The sequence below is a fragment of the Archocentrus centrarchus genome, chromosome 6 (assembly GCF_007364275.1).
Source record: "Archocentrus centrarchus isolate MPI-CPG fArcCen1 chromosome 6, fArcCen1, whole genome shotgun sequence".
Classification (NCBI taxonomy): Eukaryota; Metazoa; Chordata; class Actinopteri; order Cichliformes; family Cichlidae; genus Archocentrus; species Archocentrus centrarchus.
In genome coordinates this window covers 6,960,439-6,984,503 of record NC_044351.1, presented here as the reverse complement: position 1 = coordinate 6,984,503, position 24,065 = coordinate 6,960,439, and the positions used below count along the sequence as shown (strand labels likewise).

The window sequence follows — 24,065 nt, the reverse complement described above, 5'->3', positions numbered from 1 at the left end:
GCTCCTCCTCTGCCTGAACTTGGCCATCTTTTAGACCATTTTGTTTCCAAGTCAGCTTATGATAAGATTGTCCTGTTTCTAAATCAGCCATAACTATTAAAGAGACTATTCTGTGTTTCTCAGCCTTCAATGAGTGAATGTTGTTTCTGAGCCGGTTTATAATAAAGCTTCATGACATGTTTGAGATGGTCACAAATAAAACTTCATGTTGTGTATCTGTACTGGCAAATGTTGAAATGGTTTTGTTCCCTTGATTCAACTGAAAATAAAACTGTGTGGTTAGGTACCCACCAAAAAAAAATTTAAAGTCCTCTGATCATCAAAATTTTTTGGTGATGTTTCCCAACCAGCTTATTCAGATAATGTATGTTGCATAGCTGAGCAGACCTTGCTAGATCCGTTCCTGCTGCTGTGCCGGCTCTTCCTGAGATTATTTGTGCTTCTTGGTCAGCTAATATAAAGACTGTTTCAGTTGCTCAGCCAGCACCCCCACAGACTTTTTTGTCCTCCTGAGCTGAACACAGAGTGTTTCTGTGGGGTCTTCCCCAGAGACTGAGCACCCTGCACCTGTTCCTGTTCCCAGGGTGAGAATTATGCAGTGTCTCCTTAAAAAAAAAAAAAAAAATCAGTATCAAAAATACTTTACTCATCCCAGAGAGAAATTTCTGAGTGAGGAAACTGAAGAGTGGAGGACAAAAGAAATAGCAGGGCTTCATATCATCAGATCAACAGAGGTACAACAGTGAGTGTCTACAGCCATCTGTAAAACACAATTTTAGGCTTTGTCATTGTTTGGGGCTGTATTTCATGCCGTGATTTGGGTAATCTTTTAAAATTGACAGTACTTTTCTATATTCATAATTCTATCAGATTTTTATCCACCATGCAATACCATCTTGAATGCATCTGATTGGCAATGGCTTAATTTTTCAACATGTCAATGATCCCAAAGCCTGGATCTCAGCATTATTAAAGCAGTGTGGGATCATCTTGACAGAGCCAACATCCAAAGAAGAGCTTTGCAATGTTCTTAAAGAAGCCTTCAGAACTATTCTAGCAAAACATAAAGAAATTGGGGTGGCTCAGGACCTCTGCACAGTACTGTACCTGTCATGTAAATGATATGATGATAAAAAGCAGACTTTAACCCAAATTCAAATGGATCAAGTTTTCATACCTGAATTTACCATAATCCATTAAATATAAAAAGGTTTACTTTTAATGTTAGTTTAATTTCCCTGTTGATCACATAAAGCCCTGAATCAGTAATATTAAAAAAAAAATTTCCCTTGGCTGCAGCAGCTACAGTATATCGGGACTAAAACTGCTCAGCAACGACCATTCCCTGCTCGATGGCGCCATCTTGTGTTCAAGCAGAGACGACGTCTCTGTGGGAGGAGACTACAGCTCCACCCAGCGAGGTCGAATGTTTGTTAAGCACTTTGCGTGAAAGCTCCGTGCAGTCAGATGTTGTGGAGTCTCAGCCTTTAAAGCCAGACTCTGGTAAGTTTAATACCACTGGAGGCAACTTACAGACCGAAACCAACCGAGAAGCAACGAACCCGAAGGCAACAGCTCAGTCAGAGGTCTGCTCCTCACGGGAAGTGGTTTACGTAACTTAACATATAAAGGTGAGAAATTATAGTTTCCTCCCCTTATTGTTTCTTTTACATTAGCTACATTGTTTCTCCCAAATAGAAATTGTGTAGCTCTTCTTTTCTTATAGTTTCTACTTTCTGCAGCTGTGTCATTGAGATTCAAAGGTGTTTTTCACTGACGTGCTCAGCTATCACAATCTATTACAGAGGTTAAATTCAGGTCATTGTGTTTCCTTTAGTATTAATAACTGCATTTTTCTTCCAGTACATTTGTTGTTTTGTCATGAAACCCCAGATGTTATTGCATTTTTGAAAGTATGCAAAGTAGTTAAGTAGGCACAATTGCAAAATAAATGGTACCAGTTGTTCCTGACAATGACACAACATTCTATAGCAGAAATGTCAAACGTGAAAAGAATTGGCCCCGAAAGGTCCGGTCCACTGAAAATAGCTGGGAGCTAATTAATAAAATGGACTGCTATTTCTTGTAAGGTGATGTCAGCATTACTACACTGCTGTGAAAACTTAAAGCTGTTTGAATGATAAAGAGTAACACACTGTAGCTGTTTAGTTACAAAATCTATATGTGTGAAAGTTTATTAACGTGACTTTGACACCACTGGGCCGTAGGATTGCACTTTCACACACCCTCAATAATGTTACTGAGTGGACTTTACACACATACACACCAATGCCAGATACATATAGATATTACTACACTACACTTCATGCACCAGATTTACCAAAAAGGATAAACCCTTCATGTTTCTCATAATGAGAAGATAACCCATTTTATTCACCGGGCAAGTTTAATTGCGTAGCAAAGTCAAGGCAGTATCAGTGTTTCCTAAAAGATAAAAAGGTCATAAAAAAAAGCTATAAAGTACACAGTGAAATATTAAAGCAACACACACTGATGTAATAAAATACATAACTGTATTACCATAGGTGTAGCACATTTTAATACATCTACCTGGTGAGTTCAAGATGGACAGTAAGCAGTCTTGTGTGAAGCTGTCAGTTCAGCCATCCAGAGGGCTAATAGATGAGAAATTCATAGTCCTCGTCCAGAAAGCTCTGCCCGGTTCCCAGCTGACCATCCACGCCCTGCACCAGTGTGAAGATGGACACAGCTGGGAAGCATTTGGTCACTACACTGCTGATACCACAGGGACCGTCAATGGTACGTAGTTCAGTTCACCTGGAAAATTCAGAGAAAAAAAAAATTGAAATATCCACAGGTATCTAAAATTTGTGCCTTATTCTTTACAGTTTCAGAAGATCCCAGTATGGGTGGAACATACTCAGGAGTTGAACAGATGGGTCTACTGTGGAGTCTCAGACCAGTTCCAGGCAGCAAACCTGGGCTCAGGTAGACTAAATGTTCAGATGATACCAACACAGAATCCGTTATCAGCATCATAACTAATGCTTCCATCTTTCCTCAGGATGCGAAAGAAGAGTGTCCAGGCTGCAATGGAGGTCACAATCTCAGTGTACAAGGGTCACCAGACACAGGGCTTCGCAGATATGGTGCCACTATCTGGTGTGATGGTGGAACGCTGGTATATGGCACCTGGTGTCAGGAGGATCCCAATTACAGAGGATGGACTCACCGCAACCCTCTTCCTGCCCTCAGGTAAGATTAGAGGAGCCTCCAGAGTGAGATGTCCTGTGCCTTGAACTGGAGGTGCGCTGCTGCAGGAAGCCAGTGTAGCTAGCAGAGAGGCGGAAATGTGGGTAAAGCTTTTGCAGCTGGGTAGTACAGTTTAAATAACGAAATAAATAACACAGACAGGAAACACTCAAAAGTTGCAGAAAGTCACACACACAAAGTGTTATCATGCAAATGTATTATATGACTGCTTTCGGTTTTTCAACTTGACTGAAGGACCCGGCCCTTTCCCTGGCCTCCTGGATCTGTGGGGGGGTGGAGGGCAGTTGGTGGAGTACCGTGCAGCGCTCTTGGCCTCCCATGGTATCGCTAGTATGGCCATCGACTACCTGACCGCTAACATCACCAGAAAAACTGGGAAGATGGTGGACAACCAGTACTTTGAGGTACTGCTGATAAATTTGCTTACAAGAAGTCAGCAGGAAAATGAAAAAAAAATAGATGGTTTATTTACTCTGTTTTACTTCTATAATCAGGTTGAACGACCAGTTTGTAGATCAGGACCACTGTGGTCCTTGATCTGAGTTATTCTTTTTGACTTGAAACAAACAATCAATCCCATAAAGCCCAAAAGAGAGTGTTTACTGATGTCATATATCAAGGGAGTCGAGGGCCATTTTTCCATACAACCAGATGTCTTTTTGCAAGCACAGGAGTCACCCATGCTGGCCATGAGGAAAATAAATGTATGTTTTAATGCATTTCCACTTTTTTTTTCCACTGTTAGAAATAACCGCTTTAGTTAAACTGGCAAACTTCACTTTGGAAAGAGTCAGCAAATCCTCAAGACAGCAAGTTACTGATGTGTAGCACAGATCAGCTCTTTCATAGTGATTTATTCATTTATTTGATTTATTCATAAATGTATTTCAAAGGAAAATATTTGCCTTTGCATCTTTTTAATGTTTAAATCCTACTTAGCAGAATTTGATTAATATAAAATTAGATTATATTAGATTACATTTTTTGTCATTACATATGTCACAAGAACAGTGCAACAAAATGCAAATTGCATCTAACCAGAAGTGCGTGAGCAGTGATAAAAAAGAGCATATAATACAGTATGTACACGGGTTATGTAATAGTGTCTACCTGAATGTATGTATAGGTTAAGACTATTTATACAGACCATGACTATAAAATTACAGTATGTACTGTTGCAGATTATGAGTTGTTATACAATTTGTACAGCGGTGCAAATGAGATGATTTACAGTGTTGAGCAATTTATTTACAGAAAGTGCAATAGTGTATCATATCAGTTTGGTAAAGACATTGTTTGATTCTTGAATAAAAATTGTTTGTTGAAATGCCACAGTCAAAGAAATGTAACAAAGTTTTCTAACACCTAATAGAATGGCGAGCTTTGGTTAAGAAATATGGAAATTTTTTTTTGACTGAGGAACACAAAAGGACATGCCACAATTTTAAAGTGCAAAAAACAGAAATGTCATCAGTTCTTCTTTAGATTGTGCTTTTAATTTCCAATTCACAGCATCCAAAATCAGGCATGACAAACCAGCAGCCAATCACAGTTACTGTTGCATGTGGTCTCTTTAAAGACAGATAATACATCATAGATCATAAATGCCTTTAAAGATACTCTGTTTGTATAATTTCAAATAATGAAATACAAACTGATCTTGAAGGTGAGGTCAACTTACCTGTTGCTTGTGTTGTGAGTGTGAGATAGTCACATTCTGTTAGGAATATTGTTGCGCTAGCTGCTGACGCTAGGGTGTTATCTCTGTGTGTTTATAGGTCAATAAACCCATGAAAAATTGGTTAAGTGTCATTCACCTTTACACACACACACACACACTTGTTCACTCAGACCAGAGGAATGAGAGGAGGTGCTGAAGCTTTATTGGTTTAAAATTTTGTCAATTTGTCAATTTACATTTGTTCTTTTGTCGTTATGGCATGCATGATCCATAAATGGTTTAAATATAGATGATTTTATGTCATGGCCTGTGGTTTCTGTCATTTTGAGTTTTCATTACCTCCTGGCTTTTGTTTAAGGTGTTTTGTTTCGGGTTTTTTTGCCTCCCCTCGTTGAGTCTTTGTCTCTGTGAATTTCGGTGTAGTTGCTTCCTGTTTTACTTTGATAGTCATTTGTCTATTGTGTCTTGTATTTAGTTTTGCTTCCTTTGTCATTGCCTAAATTTCTTTCAGCTGTTCCTTGTTCCCCACCTCTTTCCTCTTCCCTTGATTCCCTTCAGTGTGTCTCTGTGTGTATACAGTCTCAGTTTCTTTTCATCCTTTGTCAGAGTGTCTGTCTGTCTGCTTGTGTATTAGATGCTTCTGTTCAAAAGTTTGGAATTTGATATTTTTGTTCATGTTTTCATTTACTTGTCTGCGAGTCCTACTTTTGGGTCTTTCTTGCCCACTTTTAATAAATTTTAGCACCCCCAGCTTCTCTAAAATTTTAAAGACTTTCTTACCAGGAAATTACTTGATGAACTGAAGTTAGCTGACATTCAGCTACTCAGAGCTCACATGGAAGATTCTAGCGGTGTGCTTTACTCTGAAGTTCTATGTGCCAAAACATCATGACAGCTGATCTACAGTATGGAAATGTGACCAATTAAAACATCTTACACGAGTTAAAAAAGAAAAGTCATGTTTTTTGTTTCATCAGTTGTCCAATGTATTTTTCCAACTGCAGACAGCGTACAGAGTACTGCAGCAGCATCCTCAGGTCTGCAGCAGCAGGATCGCCATGATGGGCCTTTCCTTTGGCACCAGTATCACCCTCAAGATGGCTATTTACTCTAAAGTTATAAAAGTAAGACATGTGACACTCCTGCTGAGAGTTCATTATCCAGTAACAGTGTTTTTAGTAAGCTCTAAAGAACAAAATAAAATAATGGCGATTCTTGTAATAGTTTATAATTTTGTGTATTTTTGCTCTGTTATTTCTTGTAAAAGGCTTGCTTATTAGTCTGAATCCTAATCACTCTAAACATCTGCGTATTTAATGCGTGTTATGTCCAGCTCAGTTGTGCAGTGTGTATCAGTGGGAGTCATGTGCAGCCAGTTGATGGATCTGTGGAAGAAATTCTGAAATACTTTCACAAGTAAGTTGACCTGCTGTTATTTTACTTTTTGATTTTTGTTAAAGCCAAATTGGAAAGCAAATATTTAGAAAAATAACAGAATATTCCTTCTTAATCTTTTCTTTTAATTTTTCATCCCATCAGAAATGCTGAGAAGACTCGCTTGAATGAGAAGAACGAGGTGATCTGGCGAGATCTGCTGCTGCCCATCCCCACTGACCCCTTACTCAAAGCCGATGTGAGTACCACCAGCTAAATCATCTCTGTCTTATTCTTATACAGTTCATACACCTTTGAGTTTTTAACTGTTTTCTTAAATATTGTTTTGTTCAAAAGAAAATTTGTTTTCATGACATTTGATGCCTTTGATAGATGCTGCTGTTATTATCATTATCTGTAGGGCAAAACCGCATCTGGTGGTTGATGACTGGTTTGATGGTCACATTAATCCCTCAGTTTTCTGCTCTTTTCATCTTTCAACCACTCCTTCCATTGTTTCTTTGTTTTTTTTTAATTTAGCTTCACATATAAACGTAAACTGATTTTAATCTGTGCATTTTTTAGCTATGCATGCTCCAATTTTTTTTATAGCACAATTTTTATCTAGTAACATTAAGCCTCAAGTAATACTTTTTAAAACAAAGTGTACATATCATAAAAGTAGTTACAGTGCGTAGTATGCTGAGTAGAAGTTGCTAGAAAAGAGTTTGACACCATGGCTTGCTTGAACTCATGCTACATCCAGTTAGGTTGGTTATTTCCTTGCCAAGGTACAAAGAGTATTTGATTGATATTAAAATCATCCACTGTCCCAAGGTGGTATGCATTGTCTGTTCCTGACATAAACCACATTTGCTTAGAGATTTAATAGCAGTGTGGTTGAAAATTTACACACACACACACACACACACACACACACACACACACACACACACACACACACACACACACACACACACACACACACACACACACACACACAGAGAGAGAGAGAAAGAGAGCAGTCCAGAAGTCCAAAGTGAACATTAATCCAACAACAAAGGGGGCAAGGACTACACAAAGCTACACAAAGCTACAGTGCCTTAAAAAAGGTATTTCTCCCCCTTCCTGATTTCTTGGTTTTTTGCATATTCGTCATACTTAAATATTTCAGATCATCAAACTAATTTGAGTAAACCGGAATAAATACAAAATGCAGTTTTTAAATGATAATTTCACTTATTAAGCGCCAAATCACAACAAACCTCAAGGCGCTTTGTATTGTGAGTAAAGACCCTACAATAATACAGAGAAAACCCAACAGTCAAAACGACCCCTATGAGCAGCACTTGGCGACAGTGGGAAGGAAAAACTCCCTTTTAACAGGAAGAAACCTCCAGCAGAACCAGGCTCAGGGAGGGGCAGTCATCTGCCACAACCAGTTGGGCTGAGAGGAAAAAAAAAAAAAGGAGACATGCTGTGGAAGAGAGCCAGAGATTAATAACAATTAATGATTAAATGCAGAGTGGAGTATAAACAAAATAAATAAGGTGAATGAAAAGAAACTGTGCATTATGGGAACCCCCCAGCAGCCTAGGCCTATAGCAGGGCACACACATACACACACACACACACACAGAAAGATGGATGCAAAAATGGCATTCATGGGAGAATTCCAATTTGAAACATCTTGATGTTCCCCAAGACATTTGGGAAAATATTCTGTGGATTGTTGAGACAAAAGTTTAAGTTTTTGGAAGGTTTTCGTTCTTTTAGATCTAGTGTAAAACTAACACATCATTTTATAACAAGAAGAAAAAGAAGAAGAAGAAACAGCCTTTATTGTCCCACAGAGGGGAAATTTGGGTGTAACAGCAGCCGCAGTTATTATAAATATAAATAAAGATATAATAATTCACACTATTAAGAAAAGAATATATATAAAATCAACAAACAATATTAACCTTAATACTACTAATAATAACACTATATACAATGTACATGATGTGCCTGTGTGTTGAACCTTAACAGGCCGGACTATTTACAGTATATTATATATTATCCTACATTGTGTAGGCTATTGTGGTTTTTGTTAGGAGCAGTGATGGTTATAAAGTCTTACAGCTGCTGGGAGGAAGGATCTGCGGTAACGCTCCTTTGTGCATTTAGGATGCAGCAGTCTGTCACTGAAGGAGCTTTCCAGCTCAGCAACAGTTTCATGCATGGGATGGGAGACCTTGTCCATCAGTGATGTTATTTTGGTCAGAGTCCTTCTGTCTCCCACCACCTGCACTGAGTCGAGAGGACATCCTAGGACAGAGCTGGCTTTCCTGATGAGCTTGCCTATCCTCTTCCTCTCAGCTGTAGACAAGCTGCTGCTCCAACATACTGCTGCATAGAAGATGGCTGATGCCACCACAGAGTCATAGAAGGTCTTCAGGAGTGTCCCCTGCACTCCAAAAGACCTCAGCCTTCTCAGCAGGTAGAGTCTGCTCTGACCCTTCCTGTAGAGCGCATCAGTGTTATGAGTCCAGTCCAGTTTATTGTTTAGGTGAACACCCAGGTACTTATAAGAGTCCACTATCTCAATGTCCACTCCCTGGATGTTCACCGGTGTCCGTGTGGTGGGTCTGCGCCTGCGGAAATCCACCACCAGCTCCTTGGTTTTAGCGGCGTTGATCAGGAGGTGGTTCCGCTGGCACCAGTCCACAAAGTCCTGAGTCCACTGTCTGTACTCTGAGTCATCCTCACCTGTGATGAGGCCAACTATGGCAGAGTCGTCAGAGAACTTCTGCAGATGGCAGCGTGGGGAGTTGATGGAGAAGTCTGCAGTGTAGAGGGTGAAGAGGAACGGTGCCAGCACAGTTCCCTGTGGGGCCCCCGTACTGCAGACCAGCCTGTCAGAGACACAGCCCTGTGTCCTCACGTACTGTGGGCGGTCAGTGAGGTAGTCCAGTATCCACTCGGAGATGTGGTGGTCCACTCCTGACAGTTCCAGCTTGTCTCTCAGAAGTCCTGGCTGGATGGTGTTAAAAGCACTGGAGAAATCAAAGAACATGATCCTCACAGTGCTTCCAGGCTTCTCCAGGTGGGTCAGAGCTCGGTGCAGGAGGTAGATGATGGCGTCATCCACCCCGATGCCAGGCCGGTAGGCGAACTGCAGCGGGTCCAACGAAGACGACACCATGAGGCGTAGATGGTTGAGGACCAGCCTCTCGAGGGTCTTCATTAGATGCGATGTCAGGGCTACCGGCCTGTAGCTGCTAAGATCCTTTGGATGTTTGGCCTTTGGTACCGGTACCACACAGGAGGTCTTCCACAGTTGTGGTACTTTCCCCAGCTTCAAGCTCAGGTTGAACATGTATCCCATGATGCCACACAGCTGATCTGCGCAGCACCTCAGGAGCCTGGAGCTGATGCCGTCTGGATCAGCAGCCTTTCGCACCTTGATCTTACGTAGCTCCTTCCTCACATGATGAGTTGAGAGGGACAAGATGGGGGTGGGGGATGGGGGTTGTGAGATGGAGTCCTCAGAAGTGAAGGGGGTGGGTGATGGCTGAGAGCTGAGAGGTGTGAGGTCCCAAGAAGAAGAAAGGTTGGCAGTCATTAAAGATGGTGGGGCTGACAGCAGGGGGGACTGGGCTGGGGGAGGGGTGGGTGGCTGGTCAAACCTGTTAAAGAACTGGTTCAGGTTGTTAACCCACTCTAAGTCTCCCACAACCCTAGGGCTTGGTTTGTGGCCTGAAATTGAGTTCAAACTCCTCCAAACCCCACTGATGTTGCTCTGCTGTAGCTGGTCCTCCATCTTCTTCCTGTAGATGTTTTTTCCATCCCTGATTTTCCTTCTCAGATCCTTCTGCACGGCTCTCAGCTCCTCCTTATTTCCTGATCTAAAGGCTCTCTTCTTCTCCTTCAGGAGAGCCTTTATTTCAGAGTTGATCCAGGGTTTGTTGTTTGAAAAACACCGTACCCTCCTGGTTGGCACAGTGTTTTCCACGCAGAAATTGATGTAATCAGTGATGCAGTCCGTGATGCTGTCGATGTCCTCCCCATGAGGGGCACAAAGCTCTTCCCACACAGTGGAGCTAAAGCAGTCTCTCAGAGCTTCTTCAGTCTCCTCAGACCATTTCTTCACTGTGTGTGTCACAACTGGTTCTCTGTGTACCAAGGGTTTGTACACAGGCTGGAGATGAACCAGGTTGTGATCTGAGCCCCCCAGGGGAGGCAGAGGTGATGAGCTGTATGCCTCCTTGATGTTGGCATACAGTAGATCCAGTGTGTTGGTATTCCTGGTGTGGCAGGTGACATACTGGGTGAAGGTGGGGAGAGTGGAGGACAGGGAGACGTGGTTAAAGTCCCCTGAGATCAGAAAGAGGGCCTGTGGGTGCTGTGTTTGGAGTCTGCTGGTAGTAGCATGGAGGACATCGCAGGCTGCAGCAGCGTTAGCAGAGGGCGGCACATACACAGTTATCACAATAACATGTGAAAACTCCCGAGGAAGATAGTGCGGTCTCATACCAACAGCGAGCAGTTCAATGTCCTTACTGCAGAGCGTCTCTTTGATGGTTAGATGTCTGGAGTTGCACCATCTATCGTTTACAAACACAGCCAGACCCCCGCCCCTCTTCTTACCACTCTCCTTGGTTCTGTCGGCACGGATCAAATGAAAGCCGTCCATGTTTATGTGTGAGTCCGGGGTTAGCTCGGTTAGCCACGTCTCCGTCAGGCACATGAGGCTGCTCTCCCGGTAGCTCCTTTGATGTCGCGTTAGCGCCGCCAGCTCGTCCACTTTGTTGGGAAGAGATCTCACGTTTCCCATGATGATGGACGGGATGACGGGCCTGTACCTTCTCCCCTGGCAACGACGACCTATGCCCGCACGTCTCCCGCGTCTCTTCCTTCTCAGTTCGCGGGGAATATCGAGTCGTTCTGCAGGAGTAGGCACAGCGGAGCTCCCGATGGAGATCAGCTGGTCCCGAGAGTAAACAATAGGAGCGTGGCCACTCTCGCAGTCTCCAAACATAAACACCATAAAAAGGGTAAATAAAAACAAAGTTTTCCAGAAAAAAGTCTGCTCCATCATGAGGAAAAAGAGCAGAAGATACAGAAACACAAAAACACATCTAATACTAAACAAAATGAGAAAAAACACGGAATTAGTGCAGAGCTGCTGAAACTGGCTGCCTGCTCGCGCGGCGCCGGAAGTAGAACATCATAACAATAATCAATAATATTTTTCCCGAAAATGACATGAATCAAATCCCGGGAAAAGACGAGCCATTTCCCGGGAATCCCGGGAAAAAGTTTTTTTTTTTTTTTTTTTTATTTTAATTAGGCCTTCTGTAGCCTGTGTCGGGCTTAACCTATTGTGATATTGTAGAGGTAGCTTTCCAGCTATGTCCTGTTATGCCCAGTAGGGGGCAACATTGGCTTGATTAAAGCAATAAAACCTACATCTCGGCATTCGAGTGCTCGAGCTATGCGGTGTTGTATCGTTCCTCAACACTCCCTTAACAAATATAATTCAAATATTCCTGCATTGTACATGGAATTATACCAAGCTATTTTACAATTGCTGGTGCAAAACAATACGGTTCATCTCCACACAGCATTGATAAAGGCTCAGCTACTGGTGCTGTCCACAATGCACACCGTTCCACCAGTGGAACGCTGTAATAGTCATTGAAAAGTTAACTACCGTACTACACTATAACATGACATAACACAGGGCCTTGAGTAATGCACTACGACTTGGTCATTGCCATTCTGGCAACAGCAAATTTATAACGCCGTGCCTAAGGGTTTTGAAAAACTGGCCAATCCTTATAGCCTAAAATATATACATTTTACTCAACTCCATTTTAAAAGCAAAATATGTTAAAGTAATCTATTTCATGATAATTTCTTCACACATTAGGCCCGCATCCTCATTCATGATTGTTAGTAAGCGGCTGCAAACGAGGAAAAGAAACACTCGAAGTTAAACAGATATTTCTTTATTGTTCAGGGCAGGCATATTTTATAGGCTATAGAATGCAATATAACAATATATAATAATATAAAATTATCTAAAACAAAATACCTTAGGCTAAACACATTGCCTACGATTTCAACAAATTAAAGAGGAAAAAAGTACAACTGTGTAATACCTCTATTAAAACGCTTGAGATGAAGGCTGAAGCCTTAAACGGAGGCTGAACATGCCTGAAATGAAGAGTAATGCTTTTCGCATTAAACGAACCCTTCTCTCAACATTTCCTTAAATTTAACATTCCGAAGCTTTCTTTTCTTTTCTTTCTTTTCTTTTGCGCGACTTTTTTCCCGGTTTCCCGTCTTAACGTTTCCCGGGAAACGGGAAATGGTTCTGATCGCATTTCCCAGGAATCCCGGATCCCGGGATTAAACCCTAGTGGTAGTGTGATGGTCTTCAGCTGCTTTGCTGCTTCAGCATGTGGACAAATTGCCGTAATTGATTAATTAATAATTAATAATTGAACCATGAATTTTGCTCTCTGTTAGAAAATCCTGTGTTGCCATCAGTTCAACAGATAACAGATTTGCTTCATGACCCGATGCTCAAGTGCACTTGGGTTATGCAGCAGCGCAATGAAACACACAAGTGTCCAACTTTGAATGGCTAAAAACACAAAACAAAATGAAGGTGTTGTGCTGGCCTTGTCAAAGTCCGGACTTAAATCCCATTGAGATGCTTTGGCATGACGTTCAGCAGGCCATTCATGCTCAAAAAAACCTTCAATGTGACTGACTTAAAACAATTCTGCAAATAAGAGTGGGCCAAAATTCCTCCACAGCGATGTGAAAGACTCATTGCCAGATAGTACAAATGCTTGATTGCAGTTTTTGCTGTCAAGAGTGGCACAATCAGCTACGAGACATTTTCACATAGGGCCAGGCAGGTTTGGATAGTTTTTTCCCTTTATATCCCTTAAAATCATCATTTAAAAACCGCATTTTGTATTTACTTGGTGTCAGTGCTACCAGCACTGAGGCTGTATAAACTACATAGATCTAAAAGTGACATTGCCAATTGACTCTTAACTTCTTTTCCATTTTTTTCCATTTTAATTTATCAAAAAATACAGCCAAGAATTTTAATTCAAATTACAGAAGCAATGTAAGTAAGTAAGTAAATTGTATTTATATAGTGCTTTACAAGAACAGAGTTCACAAAGTGCTTTACAGTACAGAATAAAATGTAACATTAAAAATGGTATAAATAGTTAAAGTTAAATAAGAGCTAGCCTGCACATTGGGGTGGCTGTAGCTCAGTAGGTAGAGCAGGTCACCTATTGATCGGAAGGTCAGCGGTTCGATTCCTGGCTACTCCAGGTTACATGCCAATGTATCCTTGGGCAAGATACTTAACCCCAAGTTGCTCTCCGACCGTCCTGTCGGAGTATGAATGTGTGTGAATGTTAGCTAATTAAAAGCACTTAGCTTAGTAAACATGGAAGTGCTTGTATGAATGGGAGTGCATGGGTGAATGTAAAACATGTTGTATAAGCGCTTTGAGTGCTCTGATTGAGTAGAAAAGCGCTATATAAGAACTAGTCCATTTACATGTGAGTTTTCAGTTTGACCAGTGTATGACCATTTCCATTTTACTATGAGACACAATATGTTTAAGAGGAGCAATGCTGCACAGATGATAAAAACAAGTTTGTACAATACAGCTAACATGCTTCTCCAAGGTGAATGCCTGATCAAAAGTAACACACAGATTTCTCACAGTGGGGCAAACAGAAGATCAAAGGGGTCCAAGATTTTGGATTACTGTAGGAACAAAGTTGTCAGGGGCACAGATCAGGACTTCAGTTTTTTGTGTATTAAGAGATAGATAATTTGCTGCCATCCAGTTCTTTATAACACGAATGCAGTCTTGAAGAACAGATAATTTGGCTACATTCTGTGGTTTAAAAGGCACATACAACTGAATATCATCTGCGTAGCAATGGTATGAGATGCATTCAAAGTTATTCACTGATAAATTTTGCTGCAGATTTATCTGTAGCATCATCAATGTGGAAGTTAAAGTCACCCACAATAAGAAGTTGTGACCATTTGAATGTCAAAGTCAGGAATTCTTTGAAAAACAAGGAGCATGAGCCAGGTGGATGGTAAATTAATAAACAGTAAAATGTCAAGGAGTACAAGTAATATATTTACCAGCACACCGCGCCATCAAAACTTTGCAGAAAAAAAAAACACATTTTTAATCAATGTAGTGTAAAATGATTGAGTAAATATTTACAGCTAAAATTCAGTTGATAAGTTAAATGTGTACTACATAAATAAAGTTAATAATTTTGGCCATAATTGTGCAGCCCTACCTCTTTCCATAGCATGCCATATGTCTTCTCAATATCTAACAAGGTTACTATTAATACCTCCTTCTTCATCATAATTTTCTTAATTTGTGTATCTAAAGGCAGCAGAGAATCCATAGTGCTTCTCACTGTACAAAATCCACTCTGAACGGCAATAAAAAATTCTCCTCCAGCTTCGAAATGAATCTTTTAGTTGCCATTCTTGCTGGTCACTTCACTTAGTTTAGGAACCTTTCTAAGCAAAGTGGACTATTGGAATGCACCCAATACCTTCTGCAGCACCTTTTTTTCCCCTACAGATTTAATTATTCTTGTATGACTCTTACCCTTTCATGCTGTATTCTTGTATTCCTCTCTTCTCTGTTGATCATTTCGTCAGTACTCTGTAGGCTAGATTCCTGCCTCTGACTGCTTTTTCTTTACAGGGGCAGAATCATTTGCACTACACATAATTATTTCACATAAACTGTCATTCCAACAATGAACTAACGGTGAACAAATTGAACAAATAACAACAATCAACAAACTAACAAAACAAAAGCTCACAAATGAGAGCATTAAGCAAACTATGAAAGGCAAATGAAAAGCAAACTAAGACTCAACTGAGAATAATAAATAAAACTAGAAATCTGCAACTCAAAAACAATGGGTCACAACACCTGTGATTGTGACAATAGTGTGAACTCAGACTCACTACATCAACTTCAAACACTAAACAATAAAACCCAAACTTAAATATATTCATGAAGAATCCTGAGCTCACATGTATAAATAAGAATTCAAAACTCTGAAACACACAACCCTAGGACCATGACAGCCAGACATGATAGAAGGTCATAAATAATTTCATGAAGGTGCAGTAGTTGAAAAAGGTGACAAAACTTTTTGCTATTTGTGTCTGTTCAGGTGGGACAACTCCAGTGTCCTCTGTTGCTGGTTGTAGGTGAGGATGATCAGAACTGGCCTGCCCCTGAATCAGCACTGGATGTAAGTTTCCTGAGACAACTTCCTGTGTGAACAAGATGGTTGAAGTCAGGTTAGAAATGGGATTTGTCTTAAAGTATTACTAACTGCTGTCATTTAGAAGAAACCGAATGGGTTAAGGGCAAGATGAAAATCCAAAATTACTTTTTGGACTACACAATCATTTAACTAACTTATACAAATGAATGATTGGTTACCGTAAATATTCCATATGTACCTACGATTGGATATTCTTTGATACACACCACAGGGCCTAATTGATGTGGACATATAAGCACTACATGTGTGGCTTCTTTGGATAACTTTGATTGATCAATGTGCCCATCTCTGCAAGAACTATTTATAAATGTGTACACACTCACAGCCTTGGTTCAAGGTGCTAAGAAGTGGAGAGACGGAGACCTGCTGCATCTCTGTGGTTAGGTGAGCTCTATCCCCCAGCCAACTGGTACTGTTACAAGGCCAAAATATCCCCCGTTTTAACCAACTGTCCCTGGACTGCCATTGTCTCATGGATCCTAGTTAGCATGGCCTCTCTTGTTTTAGTGTCCCTGCTTTAAGCAGCTCAGTTTCCCCAGCTCAGCTTCTGCAGGGTAGACTTACATGGCGACACCAAGGCCCCCGGGGCCTGATCCATGGGAGGAAGTGGCCCACAGCCAATTCTTGCCCAATCATGCACACGTGCCAGTCGTCTGCATAAACTTGACCAGCAATGCGCTTCAGAGGGTCTGACAAACTGTCCATCCATCCATCCATCCATTCTGTACTGCTTATCGGGAGCCAGGTTGCCGGGGGCAGCAGCCAGCCTAAGCAGAGAAACCCAGACCTCCCTCTCCCCAGCCGCTTCATGCTTGGCTGTGAACCATTCCACCACAAGCTGGAGGCATCACCTGATCAGCAAAACGCAGAGATGAGATTCTGAGGCCACCAAGGCAGAAGTCATCTGCCACTAGAAATTCTGTCCGTAAAAATTTTGAACAGAATCAGTGACAAAGGGCAGGTGGCAGTGACGCAGTGGGTAGGCGCTCACCTTGCAGCTGGAAGGTTGCAGGTTCCCTTTGTGTCCCATTGTGTCCTTGGGCAAGACATTTAAACCACATTGCCTAACAGTAGCGCTGGTATCTTGCTGCATGACCGCAGATGCTCGTCTCTGGATGAGTGATCTGAAACGATCATTTCGTTGTGTGCGCAATGAGTTGAATCTAACATCTCTGGTGGAGTCCAACACCCATGGGAAGCAATTCCAACTTAATTCCAATTCCAACAAATGACAGTCAGAACCCATTCCCTGGCCCAAAAGCACAGGGAAACAACCCTTTCGACGTGTTGGGGCAAGAGACACATCTCCACCCTCACAGCTGCAGAATAGGGCAGTAGGGGATGGAGACTCCATCCTGCACTTGGTCAGTTCATACTACTCCTTAGCCTTAGCCTGCTTCGGCTGCCTGATGAGAATGACTGGGTGTTTGTAATGATAAAATTAAAGGATTGCACTTAAAAAATACCCACTGGAACTATTTTACAACTATAAGATTAAGTTTTTACTTATTGTTTTCCAGATTAAGGAAACAATGGAACGAGCGGGGAACAGCCATCTGCTCACTGTCCTGTCGTATCCAAACGCAGGTCACCTGATTGAACCACCGTACACACCGCATGCCAGATCCAGCACCTTCAGAACAGTTGAACTAAGTCAGAAGGGTAGGTCCCCTTTCAAACTGGGGGGTTGTAGACAGTCTCAGAAAGTCTCTGGGTGGTGCTGAATATGCCAGAGTCATTTGTTACTCTTTAAGGATGAGCCCACATTTTGACAGGTTAAGAATCAGAATCAGAATCAGAAATAATTTATTGATCCCAGAGGGAAATTTCTAGAGGTAGCAAAAGTACAAACATTCTTTACTTAAGTTGAAGTACAGATGCTGAATTCAGTGAATGACTCTAAGCATGATCAGCTTAAATTTAAATTAATCTCTGCTACACTTGATGTAACCTAACACTGAATACCACAGCAACTGTGCAGCAGTCTAACACAATGGTTTACTGTAAATTCACCACAGTATGACCTGTATATCATGCACTAAACTGCAGTCTTTTCATGCAACCTTTGAATAACACAACGTTAGAATATCTCAGTTTGTTTTGCAGGATGTTTCACAATAAGAAAAACATAACTTCACATCATATACAGATCCAATATCTGATTTAAAAATGAGGACATTACATGTAAGCTTGAAATTTCCATTTTATCAAATGTCATCGAGCAGTCCTTACCTTTAAATATAACTTTTCTTCTTCATCTCCTATCAGATACCTGAAACTTCTACTTAAGTAAAGTAATGCAGTATTTGTACTTTGTTATTTTCCACCTCTGGACAGATTCGAGAACTGAATGTTATATGTAGTTGACATTGAGGTAATTTTGTGGCAAGAAAATGATACTTAAAAGAATCTGTGGGCTATACGTGCAAATTATCAGTAAATTTCTTATAGTAGCAGTGGTACCATTTTTGGGGCCATTTTGTGGTCAGTCCTTAAGTTTATTTTGTTTTTTGCAGTGATGTGTCTGTGGGGTGGACAAACGGCAGAACATTCTCAAGCTCAGGAGGATGCCTGGAGGAAAATGCTGGTCTTCCTCAGGGAGAATTTGTATGGAACCAGAACCCCTACCACATTTTCCCAACTGTGAGCAAAGTGATGACTAATAATTGAGTTGCAAAGTGAATCAAAAATTTTGCCTAAAGACAATGGAAGCACTTCTGTGGCAAATGATATGTTATAAAAATATTGATATAGCCTTTGGGTTACAGTTCAATATTGCTAATCAAAATGATGTTTTTCATAAAGACAACCAATGAGTGTCATGGGTTTTGCAGCAGGAAGCTTTCTGCCTACCTGCTCATATGGTGGTCCTGGACAGTCGTGATTTTGTGTTAAGTCACAAAAGGAGATTTAAATGGAAAAGGTTTTATAATTGTTGACTAATGTATTTTTTGTTTAATTGATTAATTGTATAAAACTTATATAAAAAAAATAAAAAAGTTGAGTTTTTTTTATAACACTCAAATACCTTTCTATTCAACACATGTGGGTGCCAAACAAACAGCATTTTAAAATTAAAAGTACCACAGACCCATAATGAAGGCCTTAAAATATGAAGTGGTGCAAAAAAAATGCCTTTAATATAGGCAACAGTGATTAAAAACTTAAGTCAAAGAGAAGCAGAAAAAATACTGAGCTTGTGCAAAAGTATTGTAAGTGGCATTAATGAATAATATGTACCCATAGAGCAAAGTAACAACAAGAAGGTATGACACAGAAAGGTGTATGGAATCTTATGCCCTGATAGGTGTGCTCACCTGTCACAAAAAGAGAAGCTTTTGTACAGATTCAGAGAATAATAATTTAGGAATAATTTTTCATTCTTTATGGCAGCAGAGTTAAATATGTCTTAATTTTTCGATCCTACAAGCATCCCTGGCACTGATGCGCTAAACCGAATAATTAAACTGAGCTCGCAGTGCAATAACTTACCGGTGACATGGGTGTTTAATTTTTTTCATTACCAAATTGTATGAATTTGTGTAACTGATAGTTGAAGTATATAAGTAAGAATGTTTGTTCCACTGAGTTACTAAGTAACTGAAATGGCCTCATGAATGTTAGAGAAAATTGTATTTGTTGCTGCACTCTGTTCACTACAATCACAGCTAACAGTTTCCTTATTCTACGAAACATGTGATGATTGTAATTATTGATAGTCTGATATACTCAGTAGCTTAGTTTGAAATAGTGCAGGGCTTGTCTCATTGTTTCACAGAAGAGCATTATTAAGGTGTGGAGATTGCCAAATTGGCCAGCAGGTGTCATTGTGGACATGGGTTTCAGATTGTTTCGAAGTTAAATACAGTTCCGGCACACATGCTTCAAACGTTTCAGTGTTTTTCACAAAGCCTCACTTTGCCCATCACTGGCAAATAGTAATGCAGGTATGTAAACCATGAGACAGCGGGGTGATGCAATGCAATAGAAAGTTCCGGAGCTCAGAAAAGCACTCCAAAATCAAAAGTCTTATAGGCTCAAAATTGAGACATGGTGCAGAAGACAGTATAGTGGACATTTTCACCATTCTGCTGCTGTGTTTCCCACGATGTCTGCACCTTCTGTGTGCAGATAGAGTTGGAAAACAGTGGAGGTTAGCTGGTATATCCGAAGGAGGTGAAAGGTAGAAGGTTCTCTGCCCGTCTTGACTGAACCGTTCCCAACACTTCCACGATTGACGAATATTTAGGAGTGTTTGGCCATCATAAAACAGCAGCGAGTTGACTTTCAGTACAACAAGTAACCAAAACAGAAGGAAAACAACCACAATTCACAAAGACAGCACCATCACAGTCCACAAGTCCTGGCTGTAGTCCCCAAATTGTTCATCTCAGTATTCATTTTAATACTGAGATGAACAAAAGGCGAGCTGTTTATTGACAAACTGATGGCAGGTAGAAAGTAACACACAACTTAATGTATAAAGGAAACTAAACTATATTTAAACCTAAAAACTAGAAGGGGAAGGACACAGGGACTAAGGGAGAATATGAGCAGATAAAGCTGGCAAAGGAAAAAGGGAGACCGAGGCAATATAAACACAGGAGGGTGATTAGGGGAGTCTAAACAGCTGAGGAGAATGAGACATGACTGAACAGATCAAGCTGATAAGAACACACACATCCATGACATAAAAAGGGTGCAGGAACAAAAAACATCAATAGGGAAAAAAACTGAAATTAAAAATGACTGAAGAGAAACACAGCAGATGAGACAAAGGAAGCAAAACTCAAGGCAACATGCAAGGAATATAACCCCCCCCCCAAAAAAAATAAAACAGGAAGTGAGGTGACTGAACAGAGAAAACACAGATATAATGAGCTTAATACAAGGAACCCGACACGCGAGGAAGAAACACTGAAGGAGGAATTAAACTAAAGCCCTAGGAACTATGAACAAGATTAAATATACCAAAGAGGAACACATGAAGCAAATATAAACAATAAATGCACCAGAAAGGAATAGAATGCAAAAACAAGGCTTGAATGTCCAAAAAAACTCAAAAATGCTGGGTAAAAGACCAAGGACCATGACACACGGTGGATCCAAATCTGACAGTACTTTTCTAAGTTTGTAATTCCATGTAGTTTGCAAAGAACCCCAACACCACTGCCTGAAATGGAACCCCAAACAATGACAAAGCTTCCACTGTGTTTTACAGACGGCTGTAGACATTCACTGACATCTCTCATGACCTCTTCCATACATATTGATGATAGTTTGGACAAAAATTTCAAATTTGGATTCAGCACTTCATAAAACCTGTTGTTAGATCCCTTTTTTGAATGATTCATAGTTCAGTGTTAAGTGGCTTAACAAACAAACAAAAAAACATTCCTCTTCAAGTACAAGGACTGGACTGAAAATGATTTTAAAAGCAGCCAATGTCCAAAGAACAACTTTGAAAGACCTTCACAAAGCTTGGATAGCATTTTAAAAAAAATACAGTAGCTTGGTTTCTCCTATGAAAAATATAAGAAGTGATGGGTGGCTCAAGACTTTTGAACATTATCAAAGTTCAAAGAAATTTATGGGATAAATCAAAATATTAAGCTGTAACCTACAAGAAAAAAGGTAAGGCATACTCATAAATCAAATAGAAGTCTGAAAAAGTAACACCCAAGCAAATAATAAAGGAAAGGTTTGACCTGTCTCAGACATAACCTCCACACCTGCTTTTGGATCTATGAGGAAGTATGTGTGCAACAATAGTTTTTACTTTATTTAACTTTCTTTTAAATTGTATCTATTTATTAGATTAGATTGAAATGGATGAATGAAGAAATGTTTGCAGTTTGAGTGATTTCCAGTGTAAAAGTAGTTTTATCCATCTATTTTACATTTTCAAAATTTAACTTTTTTAAAAAAAGTTTTTATATTTCAGCAGGTGAAATATAGGTGTGCTTAAAAGCACAAAAGCTTTCAAAACAATTTGACATAATACACGTTTTTGTGAAGAAAGCACCATCTCTGGGTGTGTTTATAGTGGAAAGTAGGCCCCAGGAGAGGGAGGGGGTCTCTGAGCAGCTGGTAACTGGCTGAGCGGCAAGTCTATTTGGCAGCATCTGTATCTGTATCTGTATTTTCTTTGTTCAGCACACAGTGTTTTGTCTTGTCTCCTTATTTCTCTTATCTTTCCCCTCACTCCCAACTGATCAAGCTAGATGGCTGTCTCTCCCTGAGCCTGGTTCTGCCAGAGGTTATTCACCATTAAAAGGGATTTTTTCTCTTTCCACCATTACCTACTCATAGGGTCTTGAAGTGACAATTGTGATTTCATTCATTATTTAAATAAAAGTGAATGAACTGACGGAATCTATCTTTTTTTTGTATGAAATGTCTCGGCATTTTAGAAGCAAAACGGTGGGGCTATTTTCACTTAATGTTTGGTTGTGGTGTCATTATGTGTGGAAATGTACAATCTGAATAGAGTAAGATTATAAAGTAGCATAAAAATGGATATAGAGACAGTAAATGTATTTAGCCAGTGATTAAAAAATTTTAATGAATCTGGAGAAAAAAAACAAAAAAACAGCGCAATATAGGAATTCGTGCAATCAGTGCTATAATACTGCGAACCAACAGCTAGTTGTAGCTGCGGTTTGTATCCGCTTGGGTGCGTCTTTCCTCGATCTCTGCTGCGTGAACCTCGAAAGCCCCTCTCGCTGTCCAGCTCCGTCTCATGAAGCTCATTGATTTAATGTGTGCGACAACAGGCGCGCACACGCTCTCCTCTTCTATGATGTGACTAGGATGGACCATGATCATGTAATCTCTGCTCAAATCTGTCTCTAGTTCTGTGACGGGGAAGCTTACTTGGACCCTCAGACTCTCATCAGTTTGGTCTGATGGATGTGAGTCTCCCGTGTTTCCTGTGACGTAGGATATCCGCGTCTCACCACACTTTAGAGAGCTGCAAGAAACGAAGATAAACGCGCGCTTCTCCCTTCTGGACGCGGCGCTTCTTGTAAGGTCTTTTCTCTTAACTAGCCACAGTAATCTGAGAGCAACCAGGGCTGGAAGAGAGGGACCCGGACATTTTCCCCTCGCTGATCGGTGGGGAGTCGAACCGATACATGCAGGTGATCAGGGGTGATGTAAACCTGCATGTTTAGTGGAAATTACCATCTGTCTGACATGATGATGATCAGCTCCGTGCTCTAACTGCACACACGGGAGAAAATGTGGATTTTGCTATCACTATTTTGGTGTATGGATGCTGGACTGAATCCCAGTGGAAGAATTTGATGGAACATGTTTTCTGTAATGTGACAAACAGCTGGAGACACATCTGGCTGACCTGGAAAAGGAGGAAAAACCTGTTCTTGCTACGAAATCAAATTCCTGAACACATGAAAACATTTGCAGGAGTTGTTGTAACAGGTACAGGTACATACAAAGTACGTTACATGTTATTGGCCCGAGTTGATAATCATTTAATATCAAACTACAGTGATGCCTTCGCTTTGCTGCGTGATCTCATGCCGTTTCTATGTTTCAGAGAAAAATACAGATTTTGTGATTGTAACAAGTTCTGAATGCAACTGACTCAATTGTGCGCGTGCACGTGCACTGTTGAAGTCACCCGTTGTGCTCACACGCGATTATTATTATTTTTTTAATACACGAGTCTTAGTGACTTAGTGTAATATGCTTGTCTATACTGTAAAACTGTGAAAGTCTTTAGGCTCGTGACAACGCGTGAGTGCGTTCACGCGCTTTGGCCGGCGTGTGCGCATCCAAGTTTGTTTAATAGCGTAGATGTTTACGGGGCCGTTAAGATGAAAGTGTGTATGCTTAGGTTCACTAAGCGTGTGTGTTAATGATAGAGAGAGAGATGTGGAAAAGACTGAAAAATATGAGAAATTAAGAGAAGAAAGACGTAGGAATCAGTGAGCTACAAAGAAAGTGAGCTACAGACAACGTGTGTATACAGTTTTCGCTCCTGCAGCACCCAATAAGAACTCGGTGACTATTTATTTATCTGGAATCTGCTGTCAGCAGAGAATCATCCAGTCTGGATATGTACCATAGAGTCCCTAAGGTGGACAGAAACTCACAGTTCAACCATCACCTGTTGAAATACATTTATATGACCAGGTGTGGGTAAACTTGAACAAAATAACTACAGTATATGAGGTGGGACTGTTACAATACTAGAAATTGAAACTCCATACAGATACCAGGGAAAATGCTATATATGCTATATACCGTTCGATACCACAGGAGCAAGGCATTAAAAAAAAAAGAAGCTTACAACAATACAAACAATAATATCAGCGAGAACATTACTGTTAAACTGAATGATGTATATATGTGTGTGT

The 24,065-nt window shown here is 40.5% G+C and overlaps 1 protein-coding gene across 1 annotated transcript; it reads left to right on the top strand.

Annotated features, from left to right (window-relative positions):
• Window positions 1-2,555: 2,555 nt before the first annotated feature.
• On the top strand, window positions 2,556-18,620 carry LOC115781271 (peroxisomal succinyl-coenzyme A thioesterase-like). The gene is made up of 10 exons (XM_030730841.1): window positions 2,556-2,781; window positions 2,871-2,970; window positions 3,047-3,237; window positions 3,490-3,659; window positions 5,941-6,060; window positions 6,270-6,352; window positions 6,476-6,569; window positions 15,565-15,645; window positions 17,202-17,343; window positions 18,198-18,620. The coding sequence occupies exons 1-10, from the start codon at window positions 2,586-2,588 to the stop codon at window positions 18,326-18,328; spliced, it is 1,308 nt and encodes a 435-aa protein (XP_030586701.1). The 5' UTR covers window positions 2,556-2,585; the 3' UTR covers window positions 18,329-18,620.
• Window positions 18,621-24,065: the final 5,445 nt, after the last annotated feature.

What these genes read in the sequence shown, in the direction of transcription:
- LOC115781271 (XM_030730841.1), top strand. Translation starts at nt 2,586, where the DNA reads ATGGACAGTAAGCAGTCTTGTGTGAAGCTGTCAGTTCAGCCATCCAGA. An exon ending in ACCCCTTACTCAAAGCCGAT is followed by an intron (nt 6,570 to 15,564) that starts GTGAGTACCACC and finishes GTGTCTGTTCAG; the next exon opens with GTGGGACAACTCCAGTGTCC. An exon ending in CCCCTGAATCAGCACTGGAT is followed by an intron (nt 15,646 to 17,201) that starts GTAAGTTTCCTG and finishes ATTGTTTTCCAG; the next exon opens with ATTAAGGAAACAATGGAACG.